The sequence below is a fragment of the Neofelis nebulosa genome, chromosome 5 (assembly GCF_028018385.1).
Source record: "Neofelis nebulosa isolate mNeoNeb1 chromosome 5, mNeoNeb1.pri, whole genome shotgun sequence".
Taxonomy (NCBI): Eukaryota; Metazoa; Chordata; class Mammalia; order Carnivora; family Felidae; genus Neofelis; species Neofelis nebulosa.
Genome location: NC_080786.1, coordinates 91825456 through 91845131, shown reverse-complemented (window position 1 = coordinate 91845131; position 19676 = coordinate 91825456). Strand labels below are relative to the sequence as shown.

The 19676-nt window shown below is 37.2% G+C and overlaps 1 protein-coding gene across 4 annotated transcripts in view; it reads left to right on the top strand.

Moving 5' to 3' along the window:
- The first annotated feature begins 255 nt into the window (after nucleotides 1-255).
- The window catches only part of SLC15A2 (solute carrier family 15 member 2), a 61061-nt gene continuing 41640 nt past the window's right edge, over nucleotides 256-19676 (top strand). For 2 of the 4 annotated variants that reach the window (XM_058731206.1, XM_058731205.1), the window contains exons 1-14: nucleotides 258-435; nucleotides 2718-2805; nucleotides 3400-3541; nucleotides 7014-7106; nucleotides 8431-8530; nucleotides 10344-10434; nucleotides 10703-10780; nucleotides 15392-15474; nucleotides 15944-16030; nucleotides 16202-16291; nucleotides 16384-16428; nucleotides 17467-17499; nucleotides 18184-18272; nucleotides 19465-19546. In XM_058731206.1, coding sequence (XP_058587189.1) covers nucleotides 298-435; nucleotides 2718-2805; nucleotides 3400-3541; nucleotides 7014-7106; nucleotides 8431-8530; nucleotides 10344-10434; nucleotides 10703-10780; nucleotides 15392-15474; nucleotides 15944-16030; nucleotides 16202-16291; nucleotides 16384-16428; nucleotides 17467-17499; nucleotides 18184-18272; nucleotides 19465-19546 — 1239 coding nt within the window. In that variant the 5' untranslated portion in view covers nucleotides 258-297. Of the gene's footprint in view, nucleotides 436-2717; nucleotides 2806-3399; nucleotides 3542-7013; nucleotides 7107-8430; nucleotides 8531-10343; nucleotides 10435-10702; nucleotides 10781-15391; nucleotides 15475-15943; nucleotides 16031-16201; nucleotides 16292-16383; nucleotides 16429-17466; nucleotides 17500-18183; nucleotides 18273-19464; nucleotides 19547-19676 lie in introns of all 4 variants that reach the window. The other 2 variants (XM_058731204.1, XM_058731203.1) reach the window with 2 other exon arrangements.

The window sequence follows — 19676 nt, the reverse complement described above, 5'->3', positions numbered from 1 at the left end:
TGAAATCAATCTATACTTGAGGCATGATATTCTTAGCTATTTTGCACTCTTTTGCAATTCTCCAGCATTGTCTTGCCCCATCTTGTGATGTGTTCTTCTTACTTCCTCAAGCTCTTTTATTTAATCATTATTTTGAACTAGCCTCTGAGACCCAACCCTTTCTTTTCCCATAGCTGTGTGCTTTGCTTTTGGTCAGGCAGTTGCTGAAGCTGACACCCACAGGGTTAAACCTAGTCCACTCCCAGTGCCCGTTTTCACAGTAGGCTGGCAGCTGTCCCAACTTCCTACCAAAGCCAAATGCTTGAGGAGAGAGAGACTAAGGAGCCAGCTATGAATCCCTTCCAGAAAAATGAGTCCAAGGAAACTCTGTTTTCACCTGTCTCCACTGAAGAGGTACCACCTCAACCCCTCAGCCTCCCAAAGAAGCCACCTCCGGTGAGTCCCCAGATTTAATTCTGCTTCTGACAGGAACAGACTTGCTCTTTTGGTTCTTCTTGGCCTCTGGAGTGTCAGGCTGAGCTGTATTAGGGTATCAAAAACTATTCTCACTTGGAATTAGAATTAACCTGAAAGCCAAATCTAACCAGAAGTTTTCTTTACTTAGGAGAAGAAGCAGTAGGAAGAGGTAGTGAGATTTCTTCAGCTGGGATACAAGACTTTGCTGTATCTCATTGTATATTCTGAGTTTCTCTGGGGTGAAAAGAGAAGCAATTTGAATATCCAGGGAAACTTGGCAAGCATTCTTGCCTGGAGAACTGTGTGTAATTGTTCTTTCTTTACCAGTATAAAAACTCAGCCCTTCGTTCCCCCTGGATTCAGAGTCTTATGCTGGACACCAAGGAAAGTTTTAGAATAGATGCAGTGTCTGTTATTATGTGTGCCAGTTTACAGTGGGAAACAGGACAGAGAAACAAAGAAGTAATAATGTTTGCATTATATACTTGTGAAACACTTCCAAATTCGTTATCTCATTCAACCTTCATAGCAAAATCCTGTAAGTGGAGAGGATATAGTAATAATAGCCAATATTTACTGAGTTCTCACTATGTGCCAAGAGGTGGTAGTATTCCTATTTCTTTGGAATAATGAAAGTAAACATAAAAACAGGTATAGTAGTATGTCCAGAGTTAATATGTTAACACAGCCAGTGACGGTATTACATAGCTAGTAAAGTGTATTAACTAAACTCTAGGTTGTATAATTCTCAAGCTGTGAGATGGGAAAGTAAGAAGCTTTTTAGCAAGTTAATATATTAATATATATTAATATTTAGGAGGGTTGTTTATATCCATCTATATAGGTAAAAAAATGAAAACATTAATTTATTACTTCATCTATTTATTTAGTTATATCTCTTCTGGTCCCAGAAAATTTAAGGCTGCTTACAAAGATGCATGTTATTTCTTATGAAATAAGAGGCAATATAAATTTCATGATGAGATTTGACTGTCCAAAGTACAGATATCTCCCTCCCCACCTCATGTAAATTGAGCAATCATAATGGGTAGGGATTTGAAATTAAACATGACATTCCTTATATACTGACTGATACAGCATATAGTCCTTTTAATGTCCAATAGGATTAGCAAGAAAATGTTATAGAATGACTTTCATAGGAAGAGTGGACATTTAATGTTATAAGATTTAAGAACTCTCTAAGTTCAAGGTGATCAATCAGCTTACCTTTAGGAATCTAGCTGGACTCTGAGCCTGGTTCCACCAGGCTCTGAATGGTAAGCCATCATATTGCCAGGATCCTCCCGGTATCATGAACAGGGAAGGTGGGAACAAGAGAGGTTAGTTCAAACAGTAGAACTAAGGAGGTTATTGACCTCTAAAAGTAACTGCTTCGGGGGCGCCTGGATGGCTCAGTTGGTTAAGCATTCAATTCTTGGTTTCAGCTCAGGTCATGATCTCAGTTTCATGAGTTGAAGCCCCATGTTGGGAGAAATACCACTGGCAGCACGGAGTCTGCTTAGGATTCTCTCTCTCTCCTCTCTGCTCCTCCCCGACTCGTGCTCTCTCTCTCAAAATAAATAAATAAACTTTAAGAAAAGTACCCATTTAGGGGCGCCTGGGTGGCTCAGTCGGTTGAGCGCCGACTTCGGCTCAGGTCACGATCTCGCGGTCCGTGAGTTCGAGCCCCGCATCGGGACCCTGTGCTGACAGCTCAGAGCCCGGAGCCTGTTTCAATTCTGTGTCTCCCTCTCTCTGACCCCCCCCCATTCATGCTCTGTCTCTCTCTGTCTCAAAAATAAAATAAAACGTCTAAAAAAATTAAAATAAAAAATAAAAATAAAAAAAAGAAAAGTACCCATTTAAATGTAACTGCTTGGATGTCAAGTGCTCTATAGGCTAATTCTTTGTTCTGCTCTTAGAAATAAGTATGATTATTCTCCTACTCAGAGCCCCAGGCTTTTCAGTTGCTTGTAGGTAGATGGGAGGTCCTGGTATGTAGTGTCAAGGAATGTCTGAGCAGTTCCATGTTAAATGAATGAGGAACAAAGTAATATTCAAAATAGCTTCTATTACTCCTAAGTCAGCAATACAAGTACTTTTTAGTGTGATAATAGCTGTTTCATGAAGAGTAGGGGCCTTTGCTTCACGTTACCTATCATGGTGATTTCAAGTAAATGAATTTGTCTGTCATAGAGCAATCTAGTGATTAAATAGAGGGGAAAAGCTCATGCTTGAACCACTGCCTTTTTATTTCATAGAAAATTTGTGGCTCCAACTATCCACTGAGCATTGCCTTCATTGTGGTGAATGAATTCTGTGAGCGTTTTTCCTATTATGGCATGAAAGGTAATTTTGTGTCCCAAATTCTTTCTCTTCTCCACTCACCCTCACCCCATGTTGGGAAACATGTGGTCTTCTTTATGTACTTATTTCCCTTATCCACACTTTCTACCTTTATCCATATTGATCTTTTCCTCTGGCAAACATTGCCAATAAATACTGCATGGGATTTCACCTAGTGACAAGCCAAGAACAGAAAGGCCTTACAGATACCAGAAAACAGTCTGTAAGAATATAAGTGTGAAAACTTCCTTCTATTTTCATACATGTTTCTCAGGTCTATGAACAGACCTGTTTCTCAGGTCTATTGTTGAGAAGGAGAAGGCCGTGACATTGGAAGCATCTTTGGGATTGGCTTAAATGCTATGTATGTACATGGATTTAAGGGAGAAATACTACATTTGTACACTAAGCATAGCCTCATTCACTCCCACAATGTCCATGGTCCCTGCTTCTATTGCCTGACAGTCACTCCTCAGTCACTTCACTGATAGTAGTGTTGAAGGTCAAGATCACCTTCAAAGACCAGAGCTGAAATATACTTCTCCATAAATCATTTTAATGTATCTGTCTTGTTTTCTTTATCCCTTTTCACCTCAGCTGTGCTGACCCTGTATTTCCTGTATTTCCTGCACTGGAATGAAGACACCTCCACATCTATATACCATGCCTTCAGCAGCCTCTGTTATTTCACTCCCATCCTGGGAGCAGCCATTGCTGACTCATGGCTGGGAAAATTCAAGTAAGGAAGATGGGCGGTCACATCCCCACATTGCAGATTAATTGTGCAGAGATTTTTCCACTTCTTGCTGCTTGCTTCCAAGCAAAAATATACTTGTGTCATCCATGACAAATATGTATCTCTTTAAGATTGACAACACAGAAAGACTATCTCTCTTCATTATCAGTTTTCTTCCTTTTTTTTTTTGCATCCTTTTCAATCAGGAATTGTTTTATTTTTATTTTTCTTAAATATAATTTTAATCTCTCATTCTATAGTTTAAGACCAATTCTTGTTATAATCTCAGGGATGATAAAGATTGCTACCCACCAGAAAATTTATAATTTTAGAGACCTCAGTGTAGTTACTTCATATACTCTCCATCTCTTCTCCAGAGCGAATCATCCCAACTCCTTTAGTATATTCTTATGAGTCCCCCTTTTTAGCTGTTTTACTGTTTCTTTTCTCTAAACTCTTTCTGTGGTTTGTTTCTTAAGAATATAATATATTCATGAATTACACTGATGGTCTATTCAGTTCTGCACCTTTTAAGTCTCTGAAAATAGCACCAAGAGACATGTATGGGATGTTATAGTTTCCCCTACAACATTATCCTCATAGGCTAGAAATGAATGGATCTTGGCTATCCATTCCCAACTTATTTTCTATGGCTTTGTCATCTATGGATTTGTCTTAATTAGTATTTCTCAAAGAGCATTTTGTTGAAATAGGTTGATAGGATACAATGAGTATAATATAGGAAGATAAAGCTCTCATGGTCAAATAAGTTTGGAAAATGCTAGGCTGAACAAAGTTAAAAAGATTTCTTTACTGCATGACTTCTTATAGCCTTTAACATGCTAATACACACTGTACAATTAACAAGAAATTGTTATGTTATGTTATGTTATGTTATGTTATGTTATGTTATGTTATATAGTGATTATGTTATGCTGTGTTATGGTATGTAGTAATTCCCAAACTTATTTCACCATGGAATATTTTTTCAGGATATTTTGTGGACCTAGTATTCCAAGGAATCCTTTCTAGTAAACATTGGTTTGTATCTCACTTGGCTTATATATATTCATTGTTCTAAAATGTTTACTTAGCATTTAATATATAACTACAACCATAACACAGTGGTGAATACAATTTCTTGACTTGAGAGAAAGATGGTGGATTATGTTTGCTACTTATGTAATATTGGTTACCAAGTCCATGCAGATAGGAGATTGGTACTATATGCAGAATAAAAAGTATAAGTCATGATCTTTATTCAGTTATAGAATAAAAGACTCCCATAAATGCCCTAGTATTTTTATTTATTTTTAAAATGACTTCCTTTAAAATTGAAGCATGGATATGGCTTTTCATGATTTCTATAAACATCTACTGAGAGGGCTAACTACATGCTAGAATGCTTTTGTTTTTTATGTCAAGTTGCTTTTAAGAGAGCCAAACATTTTTAGTCATAGTCTCTAGTGTGGTTTTTATGCTCTGTGTCCCCATGCCTATTGGTTTGGACTTACAGCCACTCTCTTAATGAATGTGTTTACTACCATCTCCTTTCTCTTTCTCTGAATAGGTATATAGCATGTTTTTTCCCTCTCCTATATTTTTTGTCTCATCAGAGCTGCCCCTCTTCATGCTAGGTTTCTTTCTCTGCCATCACTGAACATACTCCTTCTCAGTTCCTAAACTCTCATTAAAAATGGCTCTGGTCGTGAAATAAAACTTAAAACCTCTCCCTCTTTCCTTTCCTTTTCCACATTAACTTGTCTATATTAAAACTGAAAGAACACTGGGCTGTAAGTTAGAAAGTAGAAGTTCTATACCTAACCCTAATACTAATTAATTAGAATGTCACTCTAGGAAGGTTCTTCGACCTCTCAGGATTTCACCTTCCTCATTTGCAAATGAAAGATTGGTCAAGTCTATCCAGAAAACTTTTGTTTCCTGTGGTTAGGATTTCAATGACCCCCTTTCAAATGCAGAATGTCCAAGTCTATCTTGACTTCTTTCTCTTTCTGTTAAAGTTTCCTACCATTAGCTTCCTCTTATATTCTTCATATCCTAGACTAATTTCCTGGGCCTTTCACCTAAAATGTTGCTTATTTTCTTTCTAAACCACTTATACTCCCTTTATCCATTTAGTCCAACAATCTGATATTGCTCTGATCTCCCTACTCAGACTCTATCATTCCAGCTTACACTTCTTTTGTTTTTTTCTCGCAGAGATCATCTCTTTTGGGTTCATGATAACTGGCCTTTTTTTCAGTCCTTTTTCATTCCCCTTCTATTTATTCTTTTTATTCCAACAAAGAAAACTCTTCTCCAGAAGATGCTACATGCCTTTTGGGAAAGCCTGTCCCCTTCCTTTGATATTAATTGCCATACGCAATTAATGCCCTGGATTAGTCACCCAACTTCTTATACTCTACTTGCCATTATAAACCCTCTAAGGTCCCTTCCCTGGAGAGCCAACCGAAAGAGAGTAGGCATTTAGAATAAGAAATCCACAACCTGAGATTGATGGCATATCCAGCCTCTGTCTGATACTTTCATTTCATTCTTTATATTCCACATTAGCATATAACACTTTAAAATCACAGGTGTAAACTATATAATTTCCAAGGTTCTTTCTAGTACTAACATTCTACTTATATTTAAAGAGAATGCTGGCATGGTAATGCACATAAGGAATATATCATAAAGGTAGTAGTGTGCTATATTTTAGTGTGTAAATCTCTACATATGTTCTTCCTGGAATTCTTCGCTGTTCCACTTCCTATTTGCCGTTCAGATTTCTTGAAAAAACAACCCAAGAAGTCCCTACCAACTGCATGACCTTTATCACTGGGCAGTCTCTTCATAGTCCCTGACTCCTTTCTTACCCTTGATAACCTGAACATGAGGTAACTGTGGTAGGGGTTACAATTAACCCAAGTGTTCGAGTAATCAGGCTGAACCTGAGAGCCTTTTTATCCATCCCATTGGTTGGGTTTAGAGAAAGTTCTTTATGTTACTCATTCTTTTTTCCTATCTACCTGCAGTTTTTTTCTTGATTCCTATTGATTTCTAGTGCCAAAGACGTTCCTTGATAACAACACCTCTGGTCAAAGTAACCTATTGTCCTGGTTCTCATAGTTTAAAACATCATTTGCTGCAAATCCAACCAGTGGATGCAAATCCAACCAGTGGATCCAACCAGTATAGAGTGAGTGGGGAAAAGGACAGGTCATATATGAGAAAAAAGCTTGAAGGGAATGTCCATTACCTCTAACACTACCGGGTAAAGAGTTGCTCTCTCTTTTTTCTGGTCTGTTTACTTCATTTACCACTCCTATATCTATGTACATTTCTCAGGTAATTCTTTCCTCCTCCTCCCCTTCCATTTATTCTGGCACTGAGAACAGTATGAATTCTGAATCTGTATTACTCAACTCTCTCGATTCTGTTTGTAGACTGACTGATTTAACTCTCTCAACAGGACAATCATCTATCTCTCCTTGGTGTATGTGCTTGGCCATGTGGTCAAGTCCTTGGGTGCCTTACCAATACTGGGGGGACAAATGGTACACACGTGAGTAAAACCATGGAATAAACTGAACAACTTTTCTTTCATTAGACAGGTCAATGTCTCACACATTCATAACAGGTTATTTTCTATTTTCTTACCAGAGATGTCCCTTTATTTTCCAACCTATTGTTTTATTACCAAAGTGGTTGAGAAAAAAAAATTATTTTGTGATCAGTTGAACTCTTGCCTACTTTAGCTGTCCTCATTTGTTTTTATTAAACATTTGGAGACTTGTAGAATGCTTAGCTAGTTTCCTTTTCATAAAAACTCATCATATTCTTAAAGACAATTATTTTTTTTTATTTTTTTAATGTTTTTGTTTATTTTTGAGACAGAGAGACAGAGCATGAGCAGGGGAGGGGCAGAGAGAGGGAGACACAGAATCTGAATATGGCTCCAGGCTCTGAGCTGTCAGCACAGAGCCTGTCGTGGGCTCAAATTCACGGACTGTGAGATCATGGCCTGAGCTGAAGTTGGACGCTTAACTGACTGAGCCACCCAGGCACCCCTCTTAGAGACAATTATTAAAACTTGATGCCCCTCATATTTCCCCACCTATTCATCCACCCATACATCTGTACTTTGCTAGGACTAAAAATGTGTATAATATTTCTTTATAGTGTGCATTGCAGAAATCCTATTCAAAGCTTGGATTATTTTCATTTAAGTTCCATATATTCCAATTGCTCTATCCCTCTTTATTTAAGCTATTGATGTTTATTAGGCCAGAGGCATTTGATACATACTGATGTCAGTTGATTCAGTCAGTAAAGAGGAGGGTTACAGTTGTTCAAGAAGTAGATCATATGTATTCATGTTTATAATCTGCCTCTACATGTATTTATCTAATGAATTAAGAATTTTAAAATTTAATAAATATTAGATACCTCCTTCTCAGTGTCCCAACAAAAAGTGACACTTCTCCTATTAATCATAAAGAATTTTAACATTTTGTTTTGTGGTTAAGAAGGGTATATGGGATAGGTGTTTATAAGGCCCTTCTGTTGGTATATTCCTTAAATTAAGACAAGATTGAAAACAGTGCTTTAACTGTGGAATTCCTTCAGTATCTGCTTCTATCTATTGCACACAAAGGGTAAATGGAGCTCTCAGAGACAAAATGCCCCCTTGCAATGCATACTTTCTGGCAGAGGCTCAAAGGTCATAAATATTTTAAGTGTCTCTGGGTCTCTCTGAGGAATGAAGGCAGATAGAAAGTGCCTGCAGAAATGTAAAGAAATGTGAAAGGAATCTTTGCTCTTGTACATCCAATTTCTGCAGTTGTGCTTCATATCAATATGGTTATATCCTTACCTCTCCATTTCAGAGTCTTATCATTGGTTGGCCTGAGTCTAATAGCTTTGGGGACAGGAGGTATCAAGCCCTGCGTGGCAGCTTTTGGTGGAGACCAGTTTGAAGAAAAACATGTAAGAGACCTGTTATTTCTGTGTTTTCAAGAACGTAGAGCAGACATTAAAAAGGTACCTAGCAGGTAGCTATTTGCCAAGAGTGAAGTAATCCACAGGTCAGGAGTTCTATTAGGTGCTGGGTACTGGTCATTAATAGAAACACTGAAACATGTTCAAAGGAAAGTAACCAGGGTGGTGAATGGACTAAGACACATCTTATGAAGAAAGGTTGAAAGAATTGGAGATATTCAGCCTACATAAGAATTAAAGAGAATATTATAACTGTCTATAAATATTGATAGTAATTAAATCAGAACTAGTGGGTGAAAGCTATAGGAAGTTTTTTGCTTGATGGAAGGAAAAATTCCAAAAGAGTTTGAAGCAGTGAGTTTACTCTCACTTGAAGTATTTGAGAAGAACCTTGGTAGGTACTTCGAGAATGGGAGATAATAAGCAGTGTAGAGATGATTTAAGTACATCTGGCTGAAATCCTATGAAAGGGGGAAATGATCGTCCAGAATAAAATAGAATGAGATTCTATAGATGAACTTGTCTGAATGATCATTTCCTCTTTTCCTACTTTCCACTATTAATGTGCGGGGGTGGGGAGGGCAGGGAACAGGTATGAATAAGCTGTAAATGGGCCTAAACAAGGAAGCTTGATAATTAGGCAGGGAAAGTAGTCTATTTTTAAATAGGCAACATTTTTGGCTTTCTCTCTTTTGCTCTCACTTTTCTTTTTTGTCTGTCTTCATGTATTATTCCCTCATCTATAGCAATTTCTCATGTTTCTGGTTTTTGTCTCTCTGTTCTTTCTCTGTGTCCTGCTTCTTGTGTATCTCCTCCCCTTCGGACCACTTGAGTTATTATTTTATATTCCCTATCTGCCCGGGGTACCATAGATCATAATTGCTTGCTGACTTTGGAGAAATACCGACCTTTGGCAACCTTTGGGATTCTAGGCACAATGAACTGTACAAATAGGTGAGTGGAATAGATTTAAAAGGGGACCAGAAGAGGAACCAAACACTGTAAACAGAAAATAGGGAAGGACAGATTGTGCTACCGTGTCAGGAAAAGATCTGTGGTACCAGAATGAAGCATAATGAATAAAAACAACAACAACAACAAAAACAAACAAACAAAAGCCTATATTTTAAAGTTGTTTCATTCAGTAACTGCTCTACAAAGATATTTGAATAATAAGACAAACCTACTTCCAAGTTTCCACCAACCACTTCTAAGGCCACGGACTTCCTTTTATACTCTCTGGCAGACTTCCCATAAGTACTAGATGAACTACCCTGCTTGATCAACAATTTAACCCACTGTCCTATGTTCTAGTACTATTCCTATACCACACATTCCATAAAATCTATTATTTAACTCAATCATTCACTTAATTAATTCAGTCTATAAAAATGTGTTGAGTCTGTAATATGTGTCAGGGACTATGCTAGGTAGTAGGGAACACAAAAATGAGCAAGATATGATTTCTGTGCTAAAGGAACTCTCAGCCTACTGAATGAAACAGACATTTAATGGAAAGAAATTAATATTAGGACATATATAGGACACAAGTGGCACAGTATTACAGGATGATCATTTTTTCCCAGGAGGGGTATAAGAGTGTTAAAGATGCTTGTACTAGGTTTGAAAGATGGGTAAATGTTTGTATGGGTTATGTGTTAAAATATTTAATATGTTTTTCAGATATCATGGAGGCAATATCTGAATCTGTTTCTGTGCATGTACCTCCAGCTTAGTCTGAACGTAGGGTAAATGAGCTAGGAGGCACATCACACTTATTTTTTGTTTTTTTGTTTTTCAGGCAGAGGAACGGACTAGGTATTTCTCAGTCTTCTACCTCTCCATCAATGCAGGGAGCTTGATTTCTACATTTATCACACCCATGCTTAGAGGTTAGGATCTTTTCTAAGGGGCCCTGTGTAAGGTTTTCTCTGACCAGTCAAAAATCTTTTCAAGGCTTCCTGCTCTTCATCCTCTACTTTTACAAGGGCTTAAAAATCTGAGAATTTCTTTTAATCTTGATTTGTCTGGCCCAAAAGAAAGATTATGGATGAGGTGATGGGAAGAAAGAGGATGGCTATGTCTATGACCTCACAAACTTGAGCTTGCAGAATAGAACACCAAAGATTCAAGATTCAAGGTTACTTTCTTCTGGCCTAGGAGATGTGCAGTGTTTTGGGGAAGACTGCTATGCATTGGCTTTTGGAGTTCCAGGATTACTAATGGTGATAGCTCTTGGTAAGTACACTGGGACAGAGGAAATTAATAATCACTGATGCCTGCTACATGAAAAGCATCATCTAAGCACTATTTTATTCAGTCCTCACACTAACCCTATTAGGTAAGTGTTATTTTAGGGATTTTCTCTAGACATTGGAGATAAATTAACAGAATGAAGTCAGAAACCAAGGAAGAAAGAAAGAAAGAAAGAAGACACAAAGGAAAGAAGGAAGGAAAGGGAGAAACATGCCCAAGGTTATATAACTAATAAGTTTTCCGGGGAGCTTTTAAAAAGATTAATCCCTGTGCCTTATATTGGAGCAATTAAGTCAATATCTCTGCAGGATGGAGGCTAGGTATCCATAGTTTTTTTAATATCTAGGTGATTCTAAAGAGTAGTCAAGGCTGAGATCCACCGTTCTATACTACAATATGTAAGGAAGCGAGGAAGATAATTAATCCTTTCTCTCAATCTAGCTTATTTCATCTGATAGTTATTTATCTGGTTATTGGAAGATATTTTTAATTCTTTTAAAGTAGCTTCTAAGTTTTGCTATTTCTGTCCTGCTCTTCAATGCTCCCAAGGAGTTTTCTCTTGATCAAAGGGAATGAGGGGAGTTGGATGAGTAGGTGGAAACTGATGCAAGTTAGATCAAGTGGCATTCTCCTTACCACCGACAACCCAATAATGGAAGAGGAAAGAGGATGTGTGTGTTGCTTAGTTTATGCAGTCTAAGGGGAAACTTGGACGTGATTGTTCCTAATCACTGACCTGGAAACCTGTTCTCACTCTGAGTCTTTGGGTGACACCCCCCTGGAAGATATCCAGCGCAACACATAAAGAACTCAATAGAGGAAGAAAGAACCCAAAGAGTCAATGTTCAGTCCTGATTATTTTCTACCAGGGGGTGGTTAATAGTAATACTCAGATTCTAATTCCAACTTCAAGGAAACTTCTGTGTTATTCCAGGAGAGCTGTGATAATACATTCCCTGCTTCCTTCTCCCTTTGAAACCAAACATTTTCCCAAATATCATCCTGGTTTTCCACTTAGTGCTATGTCTCCTTCTCTGGATCATGGCACAATAATAATATTAACACATCAGAATAATTATAAAGATAAAAAGAGATACTATAAGTTAAATGTTTTATAAACTATGAAATGTTAAACAAGTGTTAGTTGTCATTATTAGCTGCTTCAGTTTTCTGGATACGAATAAATAATTCTCTGGCCTTTCACTATAAATTTATTCATCTATTCTTTTCATTAATTGATTCAACAAACATTTATTTAATGAACCTTTTATGTGTCAAATCCTGTGTAGCAATTGGGGTTACATTGATGAATTAGAGAGCCACAGAGTTTATGCCTTCAAAAAACTTATATAGTCCAGCAGGAAAAGGGAGACATACATAGTAAACAGGAATTTACCATACAGTATGATCAGTGTCACAGTGGGGGAGGTACAGAAAAGGTTGTAGGAACACGAAGGAGGGATGTCTGACTAAAACTCTGAAGCTCAGAAAATGTTTGTCTAAAGAAATGGTATCTAAGATGAGGCCTAAAAGATTAGCAGGAGTTAATCAAAGAAGACATGATATCTGTAAGACAAGGAAATGAGAGATAATTGTGACATATCTGAAGGCCTTAGAGGAATTCCAGATTGCCCCAGGTATAAATGAGAAAGATAAAGAGAAAAAAAGTGACAAAAACCAAATAACGAACGGCCTTTTAAGTCTTAAGGAATTAGAACTTTATCAAAATATTAGGGAGCTACAAAAAGATTCTGAACAGAGGAATGATTGTTAGATTTTTGTTTCTCAGTGGTGTCTCTGACCATAATGTGGAGAAAGAATGGGTTAAGGGTGAAGTAAGGATATTGTTTATCTTGATTACTGAATTCTTGGCATTATTTAAAATTTTGTGCTCAAGGTGAGTGTCTCACTCAGCTCAGACTAGTCTCAGCCCTGGTAAAATTGACAAAACTTGATATGATTAGAAATGTGAAGTGATGGAGAAGATAAATCAATGAATATTAGGGTTCTGACTTGAGCAATTAGGTAGATAGTGGGATCATTACACTAATGAATTTAGTTTGGGATACATTACATTTTAGATGTCTTTGAAAATGTAATTGGGGTTATCAAAGAGCTATCTGGAAATACAGGTTTAAAGCTCAGAAGAAATGTTTGGGCTGTAGATAAAGATCTGGAGCTAGTAGTGTATGAAGAGCAATTAAGCTATAAAAATAGATTAAATAACTAAGAGATAGTAAAACTAAAGTAAAAGAGGGCTACGTTAGAGCCCTGAGGAATGCCAGTATTACAAGATAGGCAAAAAGAAAAAGCTCACAAATGAGACTAAGAAGGAATGGCTAAAATGGTAGGGGTTCTATCTTGGATTCTAAGAGGATTTCAAGAAGGGAATTGTTCAGAGTAACAAATGTTACTAAGTGGGAAAGTGAGATAAGGGAGAAAAATCCCCATTGAATATAGCAACAAGAAGGTCACTAATTTGGTGAAATCAGTTATGATAGATTGGTGGATTCAAGACAGATTAGAGTAGAATGAGAAGTGAATAAGAGGTAAGAAAGGGAAAATGGTATGTATAGCTGAATGGGACATGGAGTCAAGAGAGTATGTTGGGCATGCTTGAATATCATTAGGAAGACTCCAGTAGAGAAAGAAGTTGAAGATGTGAGAAAAAGACAGTGTAATCAGTATGAAAGCACACATGGCAGAATTACCTTTGTACAGAGGAGGAATATCACCTTCAACTAACTGGAGGGAGAAGAGGATAGCTGTAGATATAGGAATTAGTAGATTTTGTGTCAGGAAGTTGAGACAATTCCTATTTGAAGGCTTGTGTTTTCTTTATGAAGTAGGAGGCAACATCATCTACTGCAAGAAAGAATTAGTAGAGAAACTTAAGGTTCCTACTCCTCTTCTTCAGTTAAGTGGCTTTGAAATTTAAGTGTGATCTTACCCATATAATTACCTGGCCTTCCTTTTATCAGTCCACTGTCCACTCTACTATTGATATTTCTAGCCTCTTTCTAGGATCATTCTTAGTTTTAGGAGTGGTCTATTTCCCCTCCAAAATCTTCCTCTTGTCTAGATACCACTTTTGCTGCCCACTTGTCTCCCAGGATTAGCATCCTTTCTCTTAGCCATTTTTCTGTCAACAATAAGAAGCCTGTGGTAAGTAAAGTGTGCTATTTGGACAAGCTTTGGGGAAACAGAGGATGAATGAAGAAAAAGTGAAAAAGGCAATCTGACTGAGAATAAGAGAATTTAGAAAGTTAAGGTAAGGAAAAGTAAGGGGACTCAGGCATTCTGGTGCATAAAGATACTATAAAGTGCTGCTGGTCACTGACAAAGACACCTTTGGTAGAAGAACTTCTAGAGGGACATCTTGCTGGAGCTGGGAAATCCATTAAAGAGGGAAATACATCTGGGACAGTACCAAGATAGAGTCTTCCTGCTGAATTTAGTTCATAAGCTTGAAAAAAATAATATTTAGTATTTCATAATTATAAAAATAATATCATCTAATTGCTGGTTAGTTGGAATGTAGAAAAAAATAAGAAAATAAAATTCACTTATAATTAGCTGTGAAGATGTGGCTAAAGAATATGGGGTAAGGAAAAGAGAATGAGCTCAAGTACAGTAATAGCACAGAATTATTTTTGTAAGAATTATGAATAGTGGTTAGAGTGTAGAGTACCTAATGGGAAATAATGAAACATAAAGTAGGAAATAGTAGATTGAGGTGAGCTCCACAGGGGCCATGTCTTTTTTTATCTAGCAAAGTGTCTAGTGTAAGAATGAGTGAATGAGATGCTTTATGGTTGTTAACAGCATATATTATTTTTGAGTCAGACAAATCTCAGGTCAAAAATACAGTTTCTGGCATTTTATAACTATGTAATCTGTACAAATTGCTTAATTTCTTTTATCTTCAATTTCTGCAATAAAATGGAGAGAGTAGTACATATTTTTCAGGTTAAATCTGTTAATATATATAAAATGCTTAACACTTTACATATAATAGTAAACCTTCAATAGATGGATAGTGATAATAACAGCCATTAGGATAATAATGAATTTGGGAAGAGCTTTCATGCCAGGAGTTTGGGCTTTTTAGGTAGGTCCTAGAAAGAAGGTTTTAATTTGGCATCAGGTAAGAGAAGGAAGAGACCAGGGATTGAAAAACTAGTTGGTAGCCATTTTAATAATCCAGGGTAGAGGTTCTAAGGTACTAAACAAGAGTCCTTAGCAGTAGTAATACAAAAGAGGGGCAGATAGGAAATATGTTGAAGAGAGTCTCAATTAAAGTTGGTAACATATCAGATGTAGAGATGGAAGAAAAAGAGAGAATTCAGAAATGACTTTGATTTCTGTGGCACAAGAAAGTCTCAACAGATTACTTCTCTTAACAATTGACCATTTTATTCTTCTCTGGGATCCCATAATTTGTGTAATTCCAAAGTCAGGAAGTTTAACTCAGTCCCCTCCCTTTATAAACTTTGCCAGTCACTCCTAACACGTCAGCAGCCTGTCCTTAGTACTGACATACTGAATGTGCTGAATGAGAAGCTAAGAACCTTGTTCGTGTATCAACTGCAGTTGTGTTTGCAATGGGAAGCAAAATATACAGAAAACCACCTCCTGAAGGAAACATAGTGAGTCAAGTTGTCAAGTGTATCTGGGTGAGTGAATTGTTTACCTGCCTTTTTCAATCAATGGGAGAGAGATGCTATGCTGAGCATATAGGCCTTCAAACATGGGTATACATTTTTCCCAATGACTCTGTTCTACTTCTGTACCTTTTGGCAAACTGAGATTAATCAGTTTTCCTCTGATTAATGGTTAAGTGTCTCTACTTAACCATTAAGTAAAAAAAATAATGTAACCATTTTTGTAAATTGACAAAAAACTTCTGAAATGTGTATATGTAATGTATGTTGCCAATAGGATGCAGGAATAGTTTAAAATTATATCTGAAATATTCTGTATTCAATGTCTGATGAAATCAAAGGGTTGGAGTAAGTCAATTAAAGTATGTGTATCTGAGGGAAGGGATAATGAATTAGAAAAGGCATGGGATGCTTTCTTTTTGTCACACTTCTGATATCTATGCTCTGGTATCTATGCTCTGATATTTATGCTCTGCCCTAGTTTGCTATTTCCAACCGTTTCAACAACCGCTCTGGGGACATTCCTAAGCGACAGCACTGGCTGGACTGGGCAGCTGAGAAATACCCAGTAAGTTGGAAGTGCAGAAATATCTTATGCCTCCATGGAGATTTTCAATGTCCACACTGATTCCCTCTTACTGCATTTGACTTCTTCTCTTACTGTTCTGGGACCTTTCTACTCTAAACAAGAAAACCAACTCTAGAAATTCAAACTGTTCCTTCTTTCCCTTTCTTGCAGAAGCAGCTCATTATGGATGTGAAGGCACTGACCAGGGTACTATTCCTATATATCCCACTTCCCATGTTCTGGGCTCTTTTGGATCAGCAGGTAAGAATGGTTCTTTTGAAAACAACTCCTTATTCCAGCCCCTTTCCTCTCAGAGGAAAGGAATTTCTCATAATAGCATCTGTCACCCCTAGGGCTCACGATGGACCTTGCAAGCCACAAGGATGAATGGGAATCTGGTGAGAAAAGATTTTCAAGAGAAATCTATTATTTTCTTTATAATCCATATTAGGGAAAAATTAATTTCTTTATGTTTTTGCCTGAAAACTGACTTAAGATCATAAGAGAGGTGCCTTTAACATGAAGGTACTGAGTAGGCAAAATTTAAAAAGCTAGTCTAGAAATAAAAACACAGAATCTTCTCCTTAGAAATCAGGAATATAAAGATGGAAAGGTTTAAATGTATACAAGGGAGTAGTGAGAAGAGAGTAAATGAAATGATAGAGACTTGGGATAGAGAATATTTTCTCCCATCTAAGCCTTCCTGGGGCATAGTAGCATCAGATTTGATTGGTGCCACTACACATTTAGCCCATCCCAGGTTCGTGTAGAGGACCTAGAAATGTGGTACTTTGTACATGGACAAGGAATGGGAAAGTTGTAAACATTGTTTTGTTTTTCCAATCTCCATTCTTTAGCAAACTCAGAGTCTCATCTAGGCTCTCAGTTGTTCTACTTAGATTATTATATTGTTTTTCTACCATCTCAGTTGTGAAGAGGGCAGGGTGGAATGATACCAAGATTTTATTAACCAGTCTATTTGGAGCCTGCAAACTATAATTTTACCTTTTCCCTTTCTCTGGTTGTCCAGAATTTACTATGGTTGTTCTCTCGTTGACCCCTGGAGAACAACTTTGGAAACACTGTGTGTTAGTGGAAGTCGTTATCCTAACCATAACATTGTGTTCTGCACATTATCACCTACAACTGCAGTTACTGAAGTTAACAAAAACACACTGACTCTACTCTCTCTCAAGAAAACCATAGTACACCGAAAAAGAAAATTCTCCTTTAGGCCTACCTGCCTTCAGCAAGCATTGCCTGAAGCCATTCCCAGTCTGTTTCCCCAAATACCCTTAGAAGCTCAACCATGGCCCTGAACTAAAGACCTGGTGAATTTTATCTTATGTATCTCTCCTGCTAATTAGCAATATTTTTGATCTAAGCTATTCTTGTCTTTAGCCACCATCCAAGTGTAATTTATTATAATTTTTCAGGGTGTTTTTGTGCTTCAGCCTGACCAGATGCAGGTAGGAGTTTTCTCTATACTCATGGGGATTTATGGCTTTCCTTATCTATACTTCTACCTGTAATATCAGGATTACCAATAACTGGATGTTTGTTTCCTTGTATGCTGAGGAGGATTAAGGATAGGGGTGAAAATATTCTCCTTTTGCCCCACACTTCTCTTTCACATCCTGCCCACTTCCAAGTAGAGTGAATTTTGATCTCACAAGAGAAGTATAAGCTCGGGGTTTTTTTTTCCATGTCAAGACAGTATTTTGGAAATATTGTCCAAGAAAGTGTAAGGCTTTGTTGTGTGAGTAAAACACAATTTGGTGACTGCCAGTTCTTTTTTTAGCCCTTGTTTAATAATCCCCAATTCTTCCTTCTCTCCTTCTCTCCTTCACATTTTCCCTTGGGCTGTGGAACAGGAAAAGATAAGTGAAATTGGGAGGGAAAAATTCCCAACTGATTGGACAGAAAAACAGGTTCAGAGTGAAATTTGTTCTGTGGGATATTGAGAAGCTGAGGTGCTATGCAGGGTAAATAGAGTCCTGGGTATAAAGGACTGAGAGAGGTGGAATCATTCCATACTTAGTACAATGAAACTATGTTTGAACGTTAGAGTACACACAAGCAAATGAGAGCACATACTTACACTTGAGGTAGAAGAATATGTGTAATTAATCCTTTTTACCATGATGTTACAGGTACTAAATCCCCTTCTGGTTCTTATCTTCATTCCATTGTTTGACCTTGTCATTTATCGACTGGTTTCCAAATGTGGAATTAACTTCTCGTAAGTGCTCACTATGCCTTTGTTATTTAAACTGACTTAATATTTGCTCAGCTTGATAAAAGTTCAATGTCAGTACTTTTCTACTTAGTCATGATTTGTTTTGTTTTATAATTTTTCTGCTTCTATGTATCTAAGTTAAACTAAATGCCTATTGATACTGGAGGATGGGAATTAGAGCTAACTAATTCTTATTATAGACAGTCCGAGCCATTATTGCCAACTGAACTGTGTGATGTTGAGGAGGTAGATCTAAGCTTCATAGAAAGTCAAAAGTATGTGAGAATAGAATCCTAAATCAACTTGTTGCTTTATTCTTGAATGTTGCCTCTTCAAAGTCTAAAGCCTATCATGACAACTAATCCCTTTAAATCTTCTACTGTCTATATGAAACAAAGTGGGTACCTAGTAAGAGTGGGAATAGAGTTGTCCCTAATTACTGCTTTCGCCCCATTCTAAATAGGAGCACCGGGTGTTGTATGGAAATGTTGAATATTGTAGACATGAAACTAATATTACACTGTGTGTTAACTAACTGGAATATAAATAAAAACTTAAAAAGAAAAGAAGTGTTATTCTTTGTAAATTTGACCAGAGGGTTTTCAAGCCTCCTCTAATTCCTGATTTAATAGCAATTTCTTTTTGATGACCACATTATCATATTCAAATGTATTCAAATGGTCTTTTTTCATTTACTCATTGATTGAGCAGATATTATTGAGTTCAGCACCAATGCCATGCAAATATAACAGCATAGATCCAGCCCTGAAGGAGTTCACTGTTTAATAAGGGAGGTAGAACACATGCAAGGATAATTATTACACAATGTGATATATATTAAGTGCAGTAAGAAGGGAAACAAAGTGCCAGGGAAATATAGAGCAAGGAGAGTCCTTCCTGCTGACAGTCAAGAAAGACTTATGAAGAAGAAGAAAATGAGGTAAAAATGTATAGTGCCTGGCATATAGCAAATGTTCAATATATCTGGCTGCACTACTATTATTTTTGGTTATGATGACATAATGTATAGAAAGACCATCACAAACAAAAGTTGATGTGGGAAAATGTGGTGCATTAACAGAGAACTCTTCAGTGTGAGGAGTAGCTGGGACCAAATCAGGAAAGGTCTTTAATGGTAGGCTTAGAGAGTTTAGATTTAAAGTTTAGATATATTGTCTCTCCCTTTCCTCTGCAGATCACTTAGGAAAATGGCTGTTGGTATGATCCTAGCAAGCCTGGCGTTTGCAGTTGCAGCAGCTGTAGAGTTAAAAATTAATGTGAGTTCAATAAATCTAAAGCTCCATGAGGGCAAGACCATATCTATGGTATTCACTCTTCTGATTTGTTCAATCCTGGTTGCCTGGGACCTAGCACAGTCAGTACCTGATCTAGACAGTACCTGATCTA